The sequence below is a fragment of the Manis javanica genome, chromosome 11 (genome assembly GCF_040802235.1).
Source record: "Manis javanica isolate MJ-LG chromosome 11, MJ_LKY, whole genome shotgun sequence".
Classification (NCBI taxonomy): Eukaryota; Metazoa; Chordata; class Mammalia; order Pholidota; family Manidae; genus Manis; species Manis javanica.
In genome coordinates, this window is record NC_133166.1 from 52897732 (window position 1) to 52917970 (window position 20239).

General features: G+C 41.8%; 1 protein-coding gene across 5 annotated transcripts in view; it reads left to right on the forward strand.

Moving 5' to 3' along the window:
- TCP11L1 (t-complex 11 like 1) overlaps nt 1-19960 on the forward strand; it is a 56593-nt gene extending 36633 nt beyond the window's left edge. For all 5 annotated transcript variants that reach the window (XM_073216377.1, XM_073216376.1, XM_073216375.1 and 2 more), the window contains 4 exons: nt 1644-1840; nt 4959-5140; nt 6189-6361; nt 16189-19960. In XM_073216377.1, the coding sequence (XP_073072478.1) occupies nt 1644-1840; nt 4959-5140; nt 6189-6361; nt 16189-16391 (755 nt within the window). In that variant the 3' untranslated portion in view covers nt 16392-19960. The remainder of the gene's footprint in view (nt 1-1643; nt 1841-4958; nt 5141-6188; nt 6362-16188) is intronic.
- The last annotated feature ends 279 nt before the right edge of the window (nt 19961-20239 follow it).

Below are 20239 nucleotides of genomic sequence, written 5' to 3' on the forward strand. Positions count from 1 at the left end.
CTATATGCATAAAAGATTTCTGATTTCACACTCAGAAAGAGGCTCATTTTTATGAACTTTTCGGATGACTGTAGGAAAACATGACCATAGACGCCAAAACCATGTTGCATTTCTAGGTGCTTTTTTGAGTTTCTGCACAGGCCACTGATGTTCTGTGTAAACTGCAGCCTTCAGATCACATTTATTATGAGTTCCATTTAGCCTCTAACTTTGTTGGTCACAAGATGAAAATGGCAGTGTCTGGGTGGATGTGTTGCATGACCAGAAGGGTTAATTCAGTGCCCTGAGTAGTTGTTCACCTAGCCCTAGACAGAGTCCAGGATGGTGCTGGCGGCTGGGAGGAGTCAGAAAAGAGCAGAGTAGAAATAGCAGTGCTAAAAGATTGGTGATGTTTATTACTACATGCTCGGCTTGTGCCAACAGTGTATGTACATTATCAAATACAGCCCTCACACCAGAATCCTTTGAAGTAGGCAATGTCACAGATGTGGAAATCAGTTTTGAGAGATTTTGACAGAATTGATTGGCCACACAGCCCCTTTCTCACCTAGCATTGCACTACCCCTCGGGAGACCTCCAGGGTTGCAGTTTTATCAGCTGAGAGGCAGGTGTGGGCAGCCATGCCCAGTGGAGGACACTGCTGGAGGAGAAACCTTGCAGCAGTCCCTGAGCCAGGTAGTATCCAGTTCTCATGATTACGGCCTTAAAGCCCAGGCTCCCAAGGCTGCTAGGCTACAGAGAATGCTGTCTGCAGGAGGCTAAGGGGCAGTGACACTCAGAACCAAGAGCTTGGCTAATCAGCATGTTAACGACCCAGAAGCATATCCTCTCAAAGCAGCAAAGAGTGGGCCCTGCCTTGGCCTCGGCTGTCCACTTGGCTTTAAGTGGCCTCCACTGGGAAGGCTGCTAGTTCCAGGACCCCAGGACCCGTCAGAGGGATTGACTGCTCATATAATGTGGACAGAAGAACCTCATCTTCTTTGTTTTATGTCCCTCAGAGGCCCTGGCCATACTGAGCTTAGAGAAGTAGGGAGAGCATGATGGTGGATGAAAAGATAACTGAGGTTGCCCTGACAGTGCTCCAGAAGCTGCACAATACACCGCCAGCATGCGACGGGTCACCTCCTGCAAGGCCAAAACTAAATGAGACTAAGATGTAGGGAAGGAAAAAGCCTGGTCTTTAGTGTGGAGGACACCTTGCACTAGCCAGCGTCCTGTCCCACCGTCTCTGGGCACTAGTCCTTGGCCTCTCACTGTGCTGGAGGCAGCTGAGCTTCCAGCCGTGGCTCCTGCAGCGGTCAGGGTGGGAGAGAAGAGCAGAGCAAAGGTTTGTTGGACATTGGTAGGTGGCAAAGGCCTGGCTAGGTGGCTTATCTTAACTGTCTTGCTGAATCCTCAGAACTACGTGTGAGGTGGTGATGTACATTTCTTTAAATTAGGAATCTGATATTCAGATGAGATTATGACTTCCTCAGGTCACTCAGTTGATAGTTGGTGTTACTGTACTGTGAGTTGAACAGAGCTCTGTTGGATTCCAAGGCCCACACGCTGTGCTGCAGTGCCCCTCCAGGGTGGTCTCCCCTGAGCCTGAGAGGCCTCCCTCCTGAGTGTTGTGGCCATCTGTGCAGCTTTGTTTTTCACAGATTCCCTGGACTTCGTCACCCAGTGGCTGGAAGAAGCAGCAGATGACCTTATGAAAGAGAAGTATAAAAATGCCCTGCCAGCTGGGGGAGAGGCCACGGACTGTGCGGGCAGTCCCCTGCCAAGTCCTGCTGCTGTTCAGAATCATGCGTACCTGAAGCTTCTGAAATGGGACCATCTCCAGAGACCTTTCCCTGAAGTAGGTGCTCCAGAGCAGTAGAACTGCTCATTTCTTTTTGTGCTGCTGAACTTTTAAACAGTAATAGTTTTGTTATGATATAATACACGTACCAGAAAATTTCCCTTTTTAAATTGTACAATTCTGTGGTTTTTGGAATATTCAGAGTTATGCAACCATTACAACTATTTGATTTCAGAACATTTTCATAACCGCAAAACCCATTAACAGTCGCCACCCTTTCCTCCCTGATGCCACCCCCTGGTCACTACTGATCTACCTTCTGTCTCTCTGGATCCATGCATCTGTCTGTTCTGCACATTTCATATATATAGAATCATGCAGTAGAGGCCTTTTGTCTGGCTTCTTTCACTAAGCATAATATTCATTCATTGTGGCATGTATCAGCACTTCATTCCTTTTCTTTTTTAGTTGTATATTTTACCACAATAAAAAAAAATACATAAAATTTACCATTTTTAAGTGTACAGTTCAGTAGTAGTAAGCACATTCACTTTGTTGTGTAGCCATCGCCACCATCCCCCTCCAAAACTTCTCTTCCTCACAAATTGAAATTCTGTACCCTCTAAACACTAACTCATTCCTCCCTCCCATCCGCCTCTGGCAATGGCCACTCCACTCTCTCTCTGAATTTGGCTCTCGAGACCTCATGTGAGTGGAATGACAGCATCTGTCCTTTGTGTCAGGCTTATTTCACTTGGTAGAGTGTCTTCAGGATTCATCCAGTCTGCAGCGTGGCTCAGCGTTTCCTCTTCAGGCTGCAGAGTGTTTCACTGAGTGACCATACCACATATTCATCTGTCCATTGTTGCACATTTGGGTTCTTTCTGTTCTTTCCACTTTTGGCTTATTGTGAATTGCGCTACACTAAACGGTTGTGTACACTAAACGGTTTTTGTGTGGACGTGTGTTTTCAGTACTCCTGGGTATGTATTTAGGATTAGAATTGCTGGGTAATGTTGTGGCTCCAAGTTTAACATTTTGAGGAACCACCAAACTGTCCCAAAGCAGCTGCATCATTTTTCAATCTCACCAGCAGTGAATGGAGCTTACAGTCTGTGCTGCTGAGCTCTCCTGCTTTTACTCCTCTTGATTGAACCCATCACAGTAATGTTGCTTTTCTGTTTTATCTAAACTTCTTCCCCTTCTATGTGGAACAATATTTTTTTTTCTTTCTGTGTTTTTCACAGTAAGCATTTCCAATTGCAGCAGCCCCTTTAAGGAGATGACTAACACGGGGTTCCCCTGTTCTGTCTGCAAAGAGCTGCTTTGGTGTGTAGACTGGCCCCTCTTTTGTGAGGGCACTCCGGCTTCTTATCTTTACCCTCAAATCCTGCCACTCTAAGTATCTTTCTCATTAAGTTCCTTATTTTTCCTTTCAAGATGTTGTAAGCCTAAGGTTTCAGCTCTTGCCTCTGAGTTCTTTTTTTTTGTGCCAGCAGAGGCTCTAAAGAAGGTGTTGATTTACGGAGTGGGGAGAAGTTTCTTTCTGAGTAGTGGTATGTCTTTTCCTGGAGGGCATTTCTCATCCTGAATTTCTTTAAAAAAAAAAAACAGCTGTGGCAGATGGTGCTGAGGACAGATGTCTTCTCCCAGAATTGATCCTTGGAAATCTTTTGCACCCTAAATTCAAGTGCTGCCTACTGTGGGAGGCCACAAAGCGAGGACTCTGCCGTGTAACAAAGTGAAGCAAAAAGAGAGGTTGATGACAAGTCTGTTGAAGCATCTCTGTTCAGATAGAGGAGCTGAATCTTCAAAGATGGTTTTTATACTTCCTCAGAAGAATTCTGGGCTAAGACCCCAAATTGTTAATGTCTCGATTTGTTGTGGCAGTTTCTTATAGCAAGACTGGTCCTTAAAGTTTATTTGATGCACCTATAAAAACTCAGATCAGAAGTCATAACCCCTGCAGCCTTCCTACTGCTCTTTCCTCATCCCTCACAGGGGCGTTTGGCCTGGTCGGGCCGGGGTGTCTTTAACGTGAGGAAAGCAGTCACAGAAATTCACTCGTGGATTGCTTTCTAGGGGGCCTGGGTGGTTTCTGTCACTCTGCCTTTTCTATGTACTGCTTCTCTTTCTTTATTCACTTACCGATTCTTGAGCACCTCCTCTGCGGGGACTGACGGGATGCCCAGGTGGATAAGCATAGGTTCTGCCTGCAAGGAGTTTCTCCCCTCCTTCCCTCTGGTGCTCTGGAGAGGTGGCTGGCTGCCTTGTACAGGACAGGGGGTGGTGGTGGGGGTCACAGGGCTTGAGAGTTTTCAGTTTTAAAACGGGTACTGGGGTGAGATGGTCAGCCCCACTGTCTACCTCATTACTCTTTCCTGTCTAATGATAAAACTATTTATTGTGTGTTGGATCTGCCAGCCGCTTTATACCCGTGGTCCTTTTTTCATTTTTAAAACCGTCCTATAAAGGAGGAATGCCTGTTTTGTGTAGGGCTCAGAGAGTTGAAGAAATTTGCATGTGGCTATGCCACTCTTTTTTTTTTATTATTATTGATACACGGTCTTATTTTATTTTCAAGTATACAGCACAGTGGTTCAACATTTACTCATATTATTAAATCCTCACTCCCACTAGTACAACTACTATCTATCAACTTAGAAAGATGTTACAGAATCCCTGGCTCTATTCTCTCTGTTGTACTACTATCCCCTTGACCAACCTACATTGTGATTGAGAATTTTGTGCCCCTTTATCCCCCTCACCTTCCCTCCCCTTTGGTAACCACCAGTCCCTTCTCAGTGTCTATGAGTCTACTGCTGTTTTGTTCCTTCTGTTTTGCTTTGCTTTTTGTATTCCACAAATAAGGGAAATCATGATATTTTTCTCTACCTGGCTTATTTCACTGAGAGGCTCTACCACTCTTAAATGCTGGAGTCTGGTTCACACCCAGTCGGCCTCATGTTCTTAATAGGTGTGCTGCTGCTGCCTGTCTAAGGAAGAAGGGTCTCTGAGATGGAGGGATAATTCGCACATGACCCCTTGTGGCTCTGAAAGACTAGAAAAGTCCTGAGCGAAACTCCGGAGGCTTTTGTGGGGCTGTGGCTCTACTGCCCTCTGCTGGCCAGCCCTAATCTACGCTCAGGGATGATTCCCATTGTATTCATTACAGACAGTTTTGATGGACCAGTCCCGCTTCCAAGAATTTCAGCTCCGGCTGGAGCAGCTGACCATCCTGGGGGCTGTGTTGCTGGTCACATTCAGCATGGCAGCCCCTGGAATTTCCAGCCAGGCCGACGTCGCTGAGAAACTCAAGATGATTGTGGAGATTCTGCTGACAGATATGCATCTGCCGTAAGTGGCACGGATCTTCAGTGGAGGGATGGGGGGCAGCAGGTGACCCTGGGACAGGCCTCTCCCAGCATAAGCCAGAATCGGGGGCCACTCTCTAGGAGCTGAGAGGAATGGGGTGGAATTTATTCAGGATCATACCCTAGGGTTCACGAGGCTCTACGATAGTGGCTTTCAAATATTTGTGACCAGAACCCATACTAAGAGGTTCATTTTCTGTTGTGACCTAGTACACATTTAGACATATGTAACTGAAATAAAAACTTAACAAAGTGCAACTTACCCTAACCATGCTTAGTACATCCCGATATTTCTATTTCTATTTTTATTTCACAACACAGCCCTGGGGAAAGGTCATACAAGAAACAGGCTGTATTCCTCCCAAGTTGCATGGGATAAAAGTTTTCTGTCCTTTGCTTCCTCATGGACATTTTGTACTGGGTATACATGGATGGTTTTCTTGACCAGCGCTAATTCGTACTTGTGTGAGGGTAGCTGCTCTAACGGCTCCTGCACCGAAGTAAGATTCACGATCTCTGTGGTTTGCAACATATAGAGTATTTTTGAATGGTTCTAAATAAACACTGTATCTGACAAGGTCCAGTTCAGAGGATTCTGCAAGGGGAATGTCCCCAAACATTCTCATCCTTACAAATTGGAGGAATTTTGCTGCTGCATGTACACAAACCAACATTCTGATTTCTTGTACATTGCTCCAGAGGTATTTAAAATAGTCCTGACTCAGGTCCAGGCTAGTTTCAACACACAGATGCTAGCAGGAAGTTGGGTTTTGAGTTGTTGGTTTTGGTAGTCTGCGCTCTCCCCTTCCCACTCTCCTTTTTAGCAGGGAGAGAGAGAGAATCCTGAGTCATGTGTACCCAGCCTGAGAGGGTAGGGGCAGGGGAGAGTCACAAGTGTTCCCTTGGAAACATCTGCCCGTGAATTGCTTATCTTGACTCTTACCAAGGCATAGGCTGCTCAAACTAGGTAGATGTGCACTTTGATCATAGGCCTTGTCTTTCCTGTCTTCTCCTTTCCCTCCTTTTTCTAGCTCCTTCCATCTGAAGGATGCCCTGACTACCATTGGGGAGAAGGTCTGTGTGGAGGTGAGCAGCTGCCTTTCCCTGCGTGGACTCACACCCTTCACCACAGACAAGGAGATGGTGCTCAAGGGCCAGATCCAGGCTGTGGCCAGTCCCAACGATGCCATCCGCCGGATTGTGGGTATGTTTGGGGGAAGACAGGCAGCAAGGCTGTGCCTCAGATGGGCTGGTGGCAGACAGGCCACTCGGAAGAAACCTAGAAGGGTTTGATGGATTGTGAGTGGCGATGAGTGAGGAAAGAGTGATTAATCATAACAGTGTAATGGGGGCGATCCAGTGGCCTGGGCAAGTGACCAGGCAGCCCCTATGAGGGGGTGCACCTCAGCTCCACAGGGACAGAGCATTGTTCTGGGTCTTTGACTTTGGGGTTGCAGGTCCTGGTTCAAAACCCTTCCCTAGCACTATGTGATAGCAGGTGATGCCTGTGGGTCTCTGCCCCCAGCTGCTGGCGTGGGCTCCTAAACCCTTGTGATTCCTAAGTAATAAGAGCACTAGGAGCATCTTTGTTCTGATACTTGATTTTTGACCCTGGTCTTGACAGAGCTCCTAAATCCTTCGGGATTTCCTGGATGAGAGTGGTGTCTTGTTCTAATGAGGTGACTTTTGCTGGACACCTGGATGGGGGCTGGTCACCAGAAAGACCAGGCCATGGGGAGAAGCTTGAAATTTTCAGCTTTATTCTTCATCTCCATAGAGCAAGTACCTGAATGATGAAGCTTCTGTAGAATTCAAGTACAGGATTTGGAGATTCCAGGTTGGGGAACACATCCATGTGTTGGGCAGGTGATGCACCCCAACTCCCTGGGGACAGAACCCTTTCCCTCAGGATTCTTCCAGACCTCACCCTATGTACCTCTTCTTCTAGTGTTCATTTATATCCTTTGTCATATCCCTTATTATATAATAAGCCAGTAAACATAAGTGTTTCCCTGAGTTCTGTGAGTGGTTCTAGAAAATAATGAAAAATTCAAGGGATAGGAGGTCATGGGAACCTCTGCTTTGTAGCCAAGTTGGACAGAAGTTGTGGGTGACCTGGGATCTAACTAATTGGATTGCCATCTGAAGTAGGGGGGGACAGTCTTGTGGGACTGAGCCCTGTGGGATCTGACACTATCTCCAGGTAAACTGAGTAAAATTATAGGACCCCCAGCTGGTGTCCCAGAGAATCACTTGGTGCGGAAGCCCCCAAACAATGTGCTGGAATAGTTCTGAGTGTGGTAGCTGTGAGAGTAAAGGAGGAGCATTGGTTTAGTTTAGGGGCATAGGCTTTCTGTACAGATACTTCCTATGGAGCTTAACCAAGTGCCTTGACACTGAGCTTTCTCCTCCCTACAAAAGGGGATAATACCAGCAACCTCACAAGGTTGCCGAGAGGAAGGCAGGTGATAACATATATCAGGTGTTCACCACAGTACCTGGCAGCACATATTAAGTACTCAGTAAAACGTATTGTTGTTATTATTAAATTATTAATTAAATTATTCTTAAACTATTATAATTATTGAAAATATTGCTTTACTAGCTATTACGTTCATCATTACAGCAGTGACTGTAAATTGCATGAATTAAGAAAAATTCTGTTCATTGATTGATAAGAAATACAATGTTTATCTAATTTTAAAAACTCATATTTATCTTTCACATAATTTTTTATTGAAGTATCTTTGATATTCAATCTCATATTGGTTTCAAATATACAACACAGTGATTCAACAGTTACCCATATTATTAAATCCTCACCCCCATTTAGTGCAGTTACTATCTGTCAACATAAGATGTTACAGAATCACTGACTATATCCTCTATGCTGTACTATCATCCCTGTGACCAACTTACATTATGATTGAGAAGTTTTGTGCCCCTTTATCCACCTCAACCTCCACACTCACCCACCCCAGCACCTCCCCGATGGTAACCACCAGTCACTCCTCAGTGTCTTTGAGTCTACTGCTGTTTAGTTCCTTCTGTTTTGCTTTGTATATTTATATTCCACAAATAGGTTAAATCATCTGGTATTTGACTTTCTCTGCCTCACTTATTTCACTGAGCATAATACCCTCTAGATCCATTCATACTGCTGCAGATGGCAAGATTTCTTTTTTTATAGCTGACTAGAAATGATTTTTATGTATATGTACCACATCTTTATCCATTCATCTACTGATGGACAGGACACTTCGGTTGCTTCCATATCTTGGCTATTGTAAATGATGTGGTGAAAAACATAGGGGTGCATATATGTTTTTGAGTCTGGGATTTTGTTTTCCTCAGGTAAATTCCTAAAAGTGGAATTGCTGGTCAAATGGTATTTCTGATTTTATTTTTTTGAGGAATCTCCTTATTGCGTTCTACAGCAGTTGTAACAATTGACATTCCCACCAGCAGTGTACAAGGATTCCCATTTCTCCACATCCTCACCAACACTTGTTATTTCTTGTCTTTTGGATAGTGGTTATTCTGACTGGTGTGAGGAGATGTATCCTAGTTTTGATTTGCATTTCTCTGATGACTAGCGATGTGAAGCATCTTTTCATTTGCCAGTTGGCCATCTGATTTCTTCTTTGGAGAAATGTTATGTTCAGGTTCTCTGCCCATTTTTTAATTGGGTTATTTGTTATTTTTGGTGTTGCAGCATATGAGTTCTTTATATATTGTGGGTGTTAGCCCCTCATTGGATGAATTGTTTACAAATATATTCTTCCATACTACAGGTTGTCTTTTTGTTCTGCTGATAGTGTCCTTTGCTATACAAAAGTTTTTTATTTTGATGTAGTCCCACTTGCTCATTTTTTATTTTGTTTCCCTTGCCTGAGGAGGTATGTCCAGGAAAAAATTGCTCATGCTTATATTCAAGATGTTTTTGCCTATGTTTCTTACAAGAGTATTGTGGTTTCATGTTTTATTTTCAGGTCTTTGACCATTTCAAGTTCCCTTTTGTGTATGAAGTTAGGCAGTAATCTCTTGCACGTAGCTATCCAGTTTTCACAACACCAGTTATTAAAGAGGCTGTCTTTTCCCCAAGGTGTATTAATGGCTCCTTTATAGTAGATTAATTGACCATATACATGTGGGTTCATGTCTGGGCTCTCTGTTCTGTTTCATTAATCTATGGGTCTGTTCTTTATTAATTAATTTATTTTTATTAAGGTATCATTGATATACACTCTTACTAAAGTTTCACAAGAAAAACAATGTGGTTACTACATTCACCCTTATTATTGAGTCCCCCCCTCTTACCCCATTGCAGTCACTCACCATCAGTGTAGTAAGATGCCACAGAGTCCCTATTTGTCTTGTCTGCTACACTGTCTTCCTCTATGGGTCTGTTCTTATGCCAGGACCACACTGTTTGATTACTATAGCTTTGAAGTATAGCTTTAAGTCAGGGAGTTTAAATCCCCCAGCTTTGTTCTTCTTTCTCTGGATTGCTTTGACTATTTGGGGTCTTTTGTAGTTCCATGTGATTTTTAGAACTATTCTAGTTCATTGAAAAGTGCTGTTGGAATTTTGACAAGGATTGCAGTGAATTTGTAAATTGCTTTGGGCAGGATGGCCATTTTGACAATATTCTTCCTATCCATGAGCATGGGGTAGATTTCCATTTATTTATATCTTCTTCAATTTCTCTCATGAGTATCATGTAAGAGTACAGGTCTTTCACCTCCTTGGTTAGGTTTATTCCTAGGTATTTTGTTTGTTTTGATGCAATTATAAATGGAATTCGATTCCTCATTTTTCTTTCTGCTTGTTAGTATATAGTATATAGTTCATTGTTAGTATATAGGAATATAACAGATTTCTGTGCATTAATTTTGTTTCTTGCAACTTTGCTGAATCCATTGATTATCTCTAATAGTTTTTTGGTGGAGTCTTTAGGGTTTTCTAAGCAAATCTTATTATCTGCAAATAGTGACAGTTTAACATCTTCCTTACCAAATTGGATGCATTTATCTCTTTGTGTTGTCTGATTGCTGTGGCTAGGACCTCCAGTACTATGTTGAATAAAAGTGGTTAGAGTGGACATCCTTGTCTTGTTCCTGATCTTAGAGGAAAAGCTGTTAGCTTTTCGCCATTGAGTATGATGTTAGCTGTGGGTTTGTCATTATATGGCCCTTATGTTGAGATATGTACACTGTGTACCCATTTTGTTGAGTTTTTATCATGAATGGATGTTGAATTTTGTCAAATGCTTTCTCAGAATCTATTGAGATGATCATGTAGTCTTTATCCTTTTTGTTAATGTGGTGTATGATATTGATATACAGATTTTATGTCATCCTTGCATCCCTGAAATAAATCTCACTTGGTCATGATAGATGATCTTTTTGATGTGTTTTTGAATTTGGTTTCCTAATATTTGTTGAGGATTTTTGCATCTATGTTCATCAGGGATATTGGTCTGTAATTTTCTTTTTGTGTGGTGTCTTTGTCTGGTTTTGGTATTAAAGTGATGCTGGCTTCATAGAATGAGTTAGGAAGTATTCCTTCCTCTTCTACTTTTTGGAATTCTTTAAGGATGGGTATTAGCTCTTATGTATCAGTTGTGAAGCCATCAGGTCCAGGACCTTTGTTTTTGGGGAAATTTTTTATTACAAGTTCAATTTCATTGCTAGTAATTGATCTGTTCAGATTTTCTGTTTCTTCCTGAATCAGTCTCTGAAAGTTGTATTTTTCTAAGAATTTGTCCATTTCTTCTAGGTTGTCCAATCTGTTGGCATATAATTTTTTATAGAATTCTCTAATAATTCTTTGTATGTCTGTGTTATCTGTTGTGACTATTCCTTCTTTGTTTCTGATTTTGTTTATTTGTGTACTTGCTCTTTTTTTTCTTGGTAAGTCTGGCTGGGGGTTTATTTTGTTTTCTCAAAGAACCAGCTCTTGTTTCATTGATTTTTTTCTAATGTTTTATTCTTCTCTATATTATTTATTTCTGCTCTGATCTTTATTATATCTCTCCTTCTACTAACTTTGGGTTTCCTTTGTTCTTCTTTCGCTGGTTTCTTTATCTGTGAGCTTAGACTGTTTATTTGGGATTATTCTTATTACTTGAGGTAGGCCTGTATTCCTATGTACTTCCCACTTAGAACTTCTTTCACAGCATCCTACAGATTTGTACTGTTGAATTTTTGTTTTCATTTATCTCCACGTAATGCTTGATTTCTGTTTTAATTTGTTCATTGATCCATTGATATTTTGAAGAATGTTGTTTAGCCTCCATGTATTTGTGGCCTTTTTGTTTTCTTGTTGTAATTTACTTCTATTTTCATACCATTTGGACTGAATAATTAGTTGCTTGATACAGTTTCAGTCTTTTTTAATTTATTGAGGCTTTTTGTGACCTAGTGTGTGATCTATTCTGGAGAATATTCCATGTACACTTGAAAAAAGTGTGTAACCTGCTGCTTTTGGGTGGAGTGTTCTATAGATCTAATGTATTGTTCATTGTCTCTGTTTCCTTATTTATTTCTTGTCTTGTTGATCTGTTGAAGTGGGTGGTGTGTTAAAGTCTCCTACAATTAATGTGTTGCAATCGGTTTCCCCCTTTACTTCTTTTAGTATTGTTTTACATATTTAGGTTCTCCGGTGTTGGATGCAGATATTTATAATGCCTATATCCTCTTGTTGGACCGATATTATGTAATATCCTTTTTCTCCTGTTACTTTCTTTGTTTTGAAATCTTTTTTGTCTGATATAAGAACTGCTACTCCTGCTTTTTTCTCCCTATTGTTTGCAAGAAATATCTTTTTCCATCCCTTCACTTTTAGTCTGTGTATGTCTTTGGGTCTGAAATTAGTCTCTTGTAGGCAGCATATAGATGGGTCTTGTTTCTTCATCCATTCTGACACTCTGAGTCTTTTGATTGGTATATTCAGTCTATTTTCATTTAAGGTGATTACTGATAAGCATGTACTTACTGACACTTTATTGTTTTCTGGTTGTTGTTATAGCTCCTCTCTGTTCCTTTCTTCCTCTCTCTCTTCTCTTGTTATTTAATGGCTTTCTTTAGTGTTGTGATTGGATTCCTCTTTTTAAAATTTTTGTGTATTTATTACAGGCTTTAGGTTTGTGGTTACTATAAGGCTCAAGGATAGCTTCCTGACTATATAAACAGTCTGTATTAGGTTTATGATTTCTCTATTTCAAACACAGTCTTAAAGTACTTCTTTTCTTCTTCTTCCTCCTCTATATTTATGTATTAGACATTATAATCTGCACTTTTTATGTATTCCTTGAGTGATTTTTTTTGTATAGTTGTTTTTGTTTTGTTTTAATTTCATACTTGCTTGGTAAGTAATTGGTCTACTATCTTTACTGTGGGTTTATTTTCACTAGTGAAAATTACTTAGCCTTAGGGTCATTTCCATCTATAGTAGTCCCTTTAAAATATTCTGTAATGCTGGCTTAATGTTTTTACTAATGGTTATAAATTCCTTGAGCCTTTTATCTGGGAAATGTTTAATCTCTTTTTTGAATTTGAATGATAATCTTCCTGGGTAGTAGATTCTTAGTTGAAGGTCCTTCTATTTCAGTATGTTAAATATTTCATGCCACTCCTTCTTGCGCTGTAAAGTTTCTGCTGAGAAGTTTGCTGGTAGACTGATGGGGTTTCCCTTACAAGTAATCTTTTTTCTCTCTGACTGCTTTCAATACTCCTTATCCTTAATCTTTGACATTTTAATTATTATATGTCTTAGTGTTGCCTTCCTGGGGGGGGGTTCCTTTTGTTAGGGTCTCTCTGTGGGTCTATGACCTGAGTGTCTATTTCCTTTCCCAGGTTGGGGAGGTTTTCAACAGTTACTTCCTCAAAGAGACTTTCTATCCCTTTGTCTCTCTCTTCTCCTTCTGGTACCCCTATCATGTGATCATTGTTTCACTTGGATTGGTCACACAGCTCTCTTACCATTTTTTTCATTCCTAGAGATCCTTTTTTCTCTCTGTTATTCAGCTTCTTGTGTTTCTGCTCTCTAATTTCCATCTCATTGATCGTCTCCTCTACTTACAGCAATCTATTATTCATTCCCTCCACTGTATATTTCATTTCAGTTACTGTATTCTTCAGCTCTGAGTGGCTCTTTTTCAGTTCTTGTATCTCTTTGTTGAAGTCCTCCCTGAGAATTTCAATACTTTTCCACAGGTCAGTGAGCATATTTATGACTGTTACTTTGAAATCTTTATCTGGAAGATTGGTGATATCTATTTTATTTAGGCCTCTTTATGGTGTCTTGTCCTGTAGTTTTTTTTTGGAACTTATTCCTTTGCCTCCTCATTTTGTTAGGGTTTCTGTATTTCTTCCTTTGTATTAGATGGTCTGTGCTTTCTGAGAGTAATGGCTTTATGAGGAAGGCATCCTGTGTTGCCCAAAAGCTCAGGACTCTTCTCTCCAGTGCCTGGTTCTCTTTTGCAGTGGAGCCTCAGTTGCTGTTGGTGGGCAGTCTGTGGGACCACTTTTCTGTCTGTCTGTTAGCCATCCCCTGTGGCTGGCAGTTTGCCTCAGCAGGCCTTTTGTGATCAGCTGTGACCTCTGCTAGGATTCTTGTGGGTGGGGCTGTTAGGGCAAATGGAGTCATTGGGGTAGTCACGCAGCAAGCTGCACAGTGGTAGGGCACAGGGCATGTGGTTGTGAGGCAGGGAGCCCCATGGTGGGAGGGTGTGCAGAGGCAGTGAGTTGCACAGGTGCTGCCTAGTGGCAGTAAGGTGTGCAGCACCAAGCTTGGCCACCTGCTGGGAGGAAGGAGAGCTCAGGGCTGGCTCCTGCAGGCACCTCCCCAGTTGAGAGGGCCATGAAAGCTGGGAGAGCCTCCCTCAGCCTGCCAGGCAGCAATATCTGACACTGCTGGGCTGAGAAGGCTGGTGCACTGGGATGGAGCCACTGGTAAGGCGGATGAAGTGTCTGGGGCTCCTGAAAGTGCCCCTCCTGTTGGACTGAGGGAAGGCTGGGGAGGTATCATCCACCTGCCCTTTCCCCTGTGGAGAGAGCTCAGTTCAGCTCTTGCCGCTCTAGCACCTCTCCCACTGCTGGCAACTCTTTCAAACTGCCACTTGTGTTGGGTCCCAGTGGGACCAGCAAAGCACACCTGTCCTCCATAGGCAACTGGTGTCTCAGCCTCCCAGAACATTCCAGCTGTCCCTGGTATCCAGTCCTGCTAATCACCAGAACCCAATGCAGTGTGGACACGTGCTCCCAGAGCAGATCTCTAGGGCCAGGTGTGCAGAGTTCCTGGGCTCCTACCTCCTTTCTGCTCCATTCCTCTTCCTCCCACCTGTGGGCTGGGATGAAGGAACGGTTCAGGTCCTGCTTCACCACAGCTCTGCCACTTTATCCTTTTCTGTGAGGTCTTCTCTTCGCCACATGTAAGCAGTCTATTCTGCAGTCCTTAGGTCGTTTTCAGGTCTAGTTGTATTCACTGTAGTTGCTCCCTCGGATGTGTGTGTGTGTATATGTGTGTGTGTGTGTGTGTGTGACATAACTTTTTCCTCACCAGGTCTAGTTGTATTTACTGTAGTTGCTCCCTCGGTGTGTGTGTGTGTGTGAACATAATTTTTTCCTCACCGTCTTTGTCTTTAACCCAGGTGTTCAACATAAATAATGAAAAATTATCAGGCTTCAGGAAAAAGCTGGGTGATGTGTGGTTACCAGATTTCAGGTTGGAGAAGAAGTCTTGGCCAGTGACACGGGATGGCTTCTAATAGTGACTTTTTTGTTTATTGTTAAGTAATATTTTCTGAAAAAGGAGTTTTGTGGATGAGTGGTTTTTAGAAAATTAAGTATTTCCTTCCAACCCTGCATTGGCATCAGTTCCATCTGTGGGTCACTCGGGAGGAGCCTCTGGCAGGTATTGCAGGGCCCTGGAATCATCGAGATTAATATTATCGACCTCAGCAGAGATGCAGGAAAGTACCTATAAATAGACCCCTGGCTAACAAGCTGCTCCTTATCCTGCCATCATGGTTGTTTGGTAACAGCCAGGTATAGACATGGGGATAAAAGCCAGCCCTCACTTAGGAATGAGACGAGGATCTTCACTTCTGGGTGAGGCTTTCAGCTCTGGGAACTGCAAAGTCAACCTTGGAACGGAGGTGATAGGACGCAGCCAGGCCACAGTCTCTGGCAGTGTGGTATTGGATTCCCAAGGGTGTCAGTCATTGGCACTTGAGAGGGTTCCCAGGACCAGGGGTGGGCATGTGTTTGAAAAATCCAGTTCCATATAAATGTCCCTATTGCTTTTACAATAAAATCTTCAAGAAGTGTGACCTGCTAAGGATATACAGGAGATCTGTTTTGTCTGATGAGGATACAGAGGAAAGTACAAAAGCATTGTAATGGGAATGGGCTAAAAAGCATCCATCTAAATGATTCCTCAGGGTGGGACAGGCTCACAAATGCCCACGACTGCATGGCCTTCCATTGTAGGCATTAGAGAAGGAAGCTCATGAGCTGCTTTCATGTGGAAAAGATAGATCACAAACCAACAGTGCTGAGAATCTTCTTTTTTCTCTTTCCCTTTTTGAACTTGTAATTCCTGCTTTATGTGATCTTCAACAATGGCTAATGTTGGTTTCAGTATGTCTTGTTCCTCTGAGAGCAGAACCTGTCAACATTCTAGTCTTCCTTTGTTCATTTACACATTCAGTCTTGCTTTCCAATTTATCGTGAGGTTTTGCTCGGGGCCAGGTCTCATGCCAGGCCCTGTGCTGGGTGCTGGGCGAGAATGACGAACAAGATAAACACGGCTCTCACCTTCAGGAAATTAACTATGTAAAGGGAGAGGAAGCAGTACAAATGCAATAAATGTTTAGAAGTTCAAGGTGCTATGGGTACCTGGTCAGAAGGTGGTCAGGGAAGACCTTCCAAAAGGTGATGTTTAAACTAAAAACTGAAGCATAATCAGAAGTTTGTAAAGTCACCCTGAACAAGAAACAACTGTCTGCTTTCTTTTCTATCACAGGTTCCCGCATCCTGGTCTTCTTAGAAACCTACCTTGCCTCTGGTCATCAGAAGCCTTTGCCCACAGTACCTGGGGGATTGGGTCCAGTTCAAAATGAGCTGGAGGAAGTTGCTATTAAATTCGTTCGCCTGGTCAACTATAACAAGATGGTCTTCAGTCCCTACTATGATGCAATCCTCAGTAAGATCCTTGTCAGATCCTAACACGTATGTTCCCTCAGCAGCAGTATTACCCACTCAACTCAGAATACCTGTTCCCAACTATAATGTTCCTTTGGATAATGGCTATTTAGTACATTTCTATTTAACAGCACTGATTCCAAAAGGAAGAATATTGTGTATCACTGTTGAAAAGACTTATTGAAAATGTACTGAATTCTATTTTGAGGGTTTGTATTTATGAGTGAAAGTTTACAAATCAAAGCTTTTTGTGATCTTGTGTTTCATAGGTAGCACTCAGCTTTTGAATGGTTGACTGTATCATGATTTTAGCTGCCTGTCTCTCCCAGGAGGCTGGGACCTCTCTTCTGTCATCTGGGTAGTTTTTCATTCAGATACCCAGGAGTATCTTACAGTCCCCTAAGAGTAAAAGAAATTAAGCCATAACTGTGCTGCGATTCACTGTCACAGCCCCCGACTTCTCTCCCTCCAGCTATTTTTGTGGAAAGGCTGTATATAGTCTTACTGTCTTTTTCCCCCTCTATTTATTGCTTTCTTCCTGCCTGGCCTAGCCAGAGCCCCAGAGACCTTTTGTTCTAGAGGAGAGTTACTTGATTTTAAAAATAAGCTTATTCTTTTAAACAAAATTACTCCTGAGATTGGATGATGGCAGTTATTACTTATGGGATCTAGAGAAAGGAAATCCATTGACATCTAGGCCTTGAAAGTTAAGAGGAAATACATATATTTTTAAAAATATATATTAGTGTAATATAAAAGAAGATGAATTCTGGAATTTTTACTGAAAAATTCCACTTTGATACAATACCACAGATGTTTTGGTTGAACTACAATTCCAGAATTAGATTTAAGTGTTTTCAGATAAAGTAGGGTAAGCCCACTTATTTTTTGGATAAGGAAGTCATATAAAGTACCTGGTTTTTAAGCAGTGTTTTTTGAGGCACTTTAGTGACCAGAATTCCTGATATATCCTGTGACTGGAAGGGTAGTTTGGGTCTCGCAGATGACCTAAAAAAACTTAAATGCATGCATATGCATGTGTGTATTTTAGACAGGGACATTACATTAGAAGCAGAGCCATGAAATTTTTGGAATGATCTTCAACCACCAGCCAGCAGGGGGTGAAATAATGCAAGGAATCCCTTTATTAAAGCCGATTTAGGATGGAGTGGGAATGGGATTAGAGACTGCCAGAGGAACATTCAGCCCACAGACTGTCTAGTGACACCAGGTTTCCAAGGAGTGACCGGTTGTACTGGGGGGGAATGTGATTTCTCCAAATACATGCTACAAACTGCTCTAATGGTGTTTTTTACTTGCAGTCAGAAATGTATGCTGCGTTATGTGGTCAGAGTCATATTATTAAAGTTAGGACTCAAGGACAAATCTTCCCTCATGTCATTGGAAGGGAATAAAAGTTTAGTAAGTAGAACTTTTAAAGAACAAAACCACATCTCTTGTAATGTATTCAGTGAGGCCCCTTCTGGAATAGTTTCTGGAGGTCAGGTCGCTCTGGCAGCTGTGCTTACTGGTTGTACGTCATTAGGTTCCTGGACGGGGAGCCAGAGCTCCTAGGGCAGCACTCTCTCGCCTGCCTCAGCCGCAGAGTTCAGGGATTTTTTCCCTCCAAGGATGAGGCAACACACAGGGTGGATTACCACTTCTGGCAGTCATTCTTTTTGCCTTCTTTGTAAGACTTAACTCTTGAAAGATTTTTTTTTTTTTCACCTCATGGGTTCCTAAATTGACAGTTAAGTTTGGACAGTTTGAAATCTTGCTGCATATATAACAGGGAGCTTCACAGACTCTTGTGGTCGCCCCTCCCCCTGCCCCGTCACTACCTCAGTGACCGCTCATGGAGTTCTGCAAGTGGCAAAAGCGAAGAATGAAGGAGGCAAAGTTCAGAACCGCAATATTCATATTGAATCATTTTGTTGTTGCTCTTTAAAAACAAATGAGCTGATTTTCTTCCTGGAATCTCAGAGGATTATCACAAAGGGCCAGGAAAATTAATTTAGTTCATTTAGTCACCCAGGAGCGTTTATTAAGCATCTACTTATAACTACCCCACTACAGCTGTCCCTCCCAGACAAAATATACTTTGGCATAGAAATTATCCTGTAGAATCGAATTGGTTCTGTGTACTGCATATTGATTGGATTTGACAGGATTTCCTGTCTAATAGGTTTGTGGAAACAAGTTTCTTTTATGAAAGTGCTAAGTTTATTTGGCAGAATTTCATTACACATGGATAGAATTGAATACCTTGAAAGGTCAGTAGCAGCAAGTCTGTTAGCTTTGATAGTTGAATGAATGAATGAATGAATGAATGACAGCAGTAACTGCTACTCTGTCAGCTCTCTGTTGGGTGGATGCGTGCATGGATTCACAACCTAGGCGTTTTTATAAAATGTCATTACTCTTAAAGCAGCTGTAAAATATGATTGTTTATGTAACCATATAACCCAATTACAAATATAATTTATTTCAGGCAAGAACCACACTGATATGTTTTACTGATTAAATGTAGCAAACAGGTATATAAGAACTATTTTCTTTGTGAAGAAAAGTTACCAGTAAGTTTGACATTATAAGGCATGTAATGTACACATACTGGCTGACGATTCTACGTGGATTCTTCAGCAGTTTTGTTTTTGTGGAGGTGCTTATTTTAGTTTCCCCAGAGCCTTAAAATTCCTGGGAATAGAAAGGTGTTGCTGCCATGAACTTTCCTGCTGCGTTTCAGCGGGAATAAGTATTCACTGTTTAATTTCCAGTGATCTTCTGGCATGGCCTGATTTATATATATATATATATATATATATATTCTTTAACTGTATTTCTTTTAATTTTAGGCAGGGTGTTACAGTGAAAAGACTGGGAGCATTCAAGAAACCAAAGTTCTGATCTCATTTCTGTCATGTACAGAACAAATCAGGACCTATTTCCAACTAATTCTGTGCTAAACAGAATAATTCCAACTATTCTGTGCTAAACCTGACTTGAATAACTTGAGGCTGCCGAAGGATTGTGCACAAAGCTCCTGATTTAGAAGATCTGGGCTAGAGCCTTTCTTCTGTTGCCTTTTTTCTGGTTGTATGATATTGGCCCAGTCTTCCTCAGGCCTTAGTTGTTTTCATCTGTAAAATGGGAACACTACCAACTCACACTTCATGTGAGGATTAAATTTGATAATGGATATAGTGCTTTGTACATGGAAAGGGACTATAAATTGCTTTATAAACAACAAAGGAGAGCATATAACCCTCTGTAGGTGCACGTTTGTTATGATAGATTCAACCTTTGCTGTCCAGCCTCCCTTCAGTCAAATGCGTTTTACAGACCTATATGGAAGGTTTTTTCTTCTGTTCCAAAACTGTTCTCTCATCATCTCTTCTGACTAGAGCTGCAATTTCTTATCTCCCAACATTTCCCTCAGCCCCAGTGGTTTCTCCCTACCTCCACCTCTGTTATTTGAACTAAATGAATGCATGAGTGCACAAATGAATGGATGAATGATGATGGGTGATGAAATTCATATTTAATGGCACTATCTCATTGAAAACATATCTAAATAAAGAACTACAATGATATTTGCAATTGTGTACTTATATTACATTTTGTATTTTAATGGATGGCCTTTTTACTCATAGTATGCAAAGCAGCTTCATGGAATGGGGAAGGTGAAAACCTGTAAGGTGTAATAAGCTCTATACTTTCAGAAATAACTGGAATCCTAGAAAATAAGCAGCAGAGACCTAAACAGGCAGAATTTTACTTAAAATTCCCCTTAATGTGGGTTTCCATCATATGTGACTGTATTGCCTTGTGAGTCTAAGAACCAGAACTAATGCGTAAGGCTGGTTGTTGGA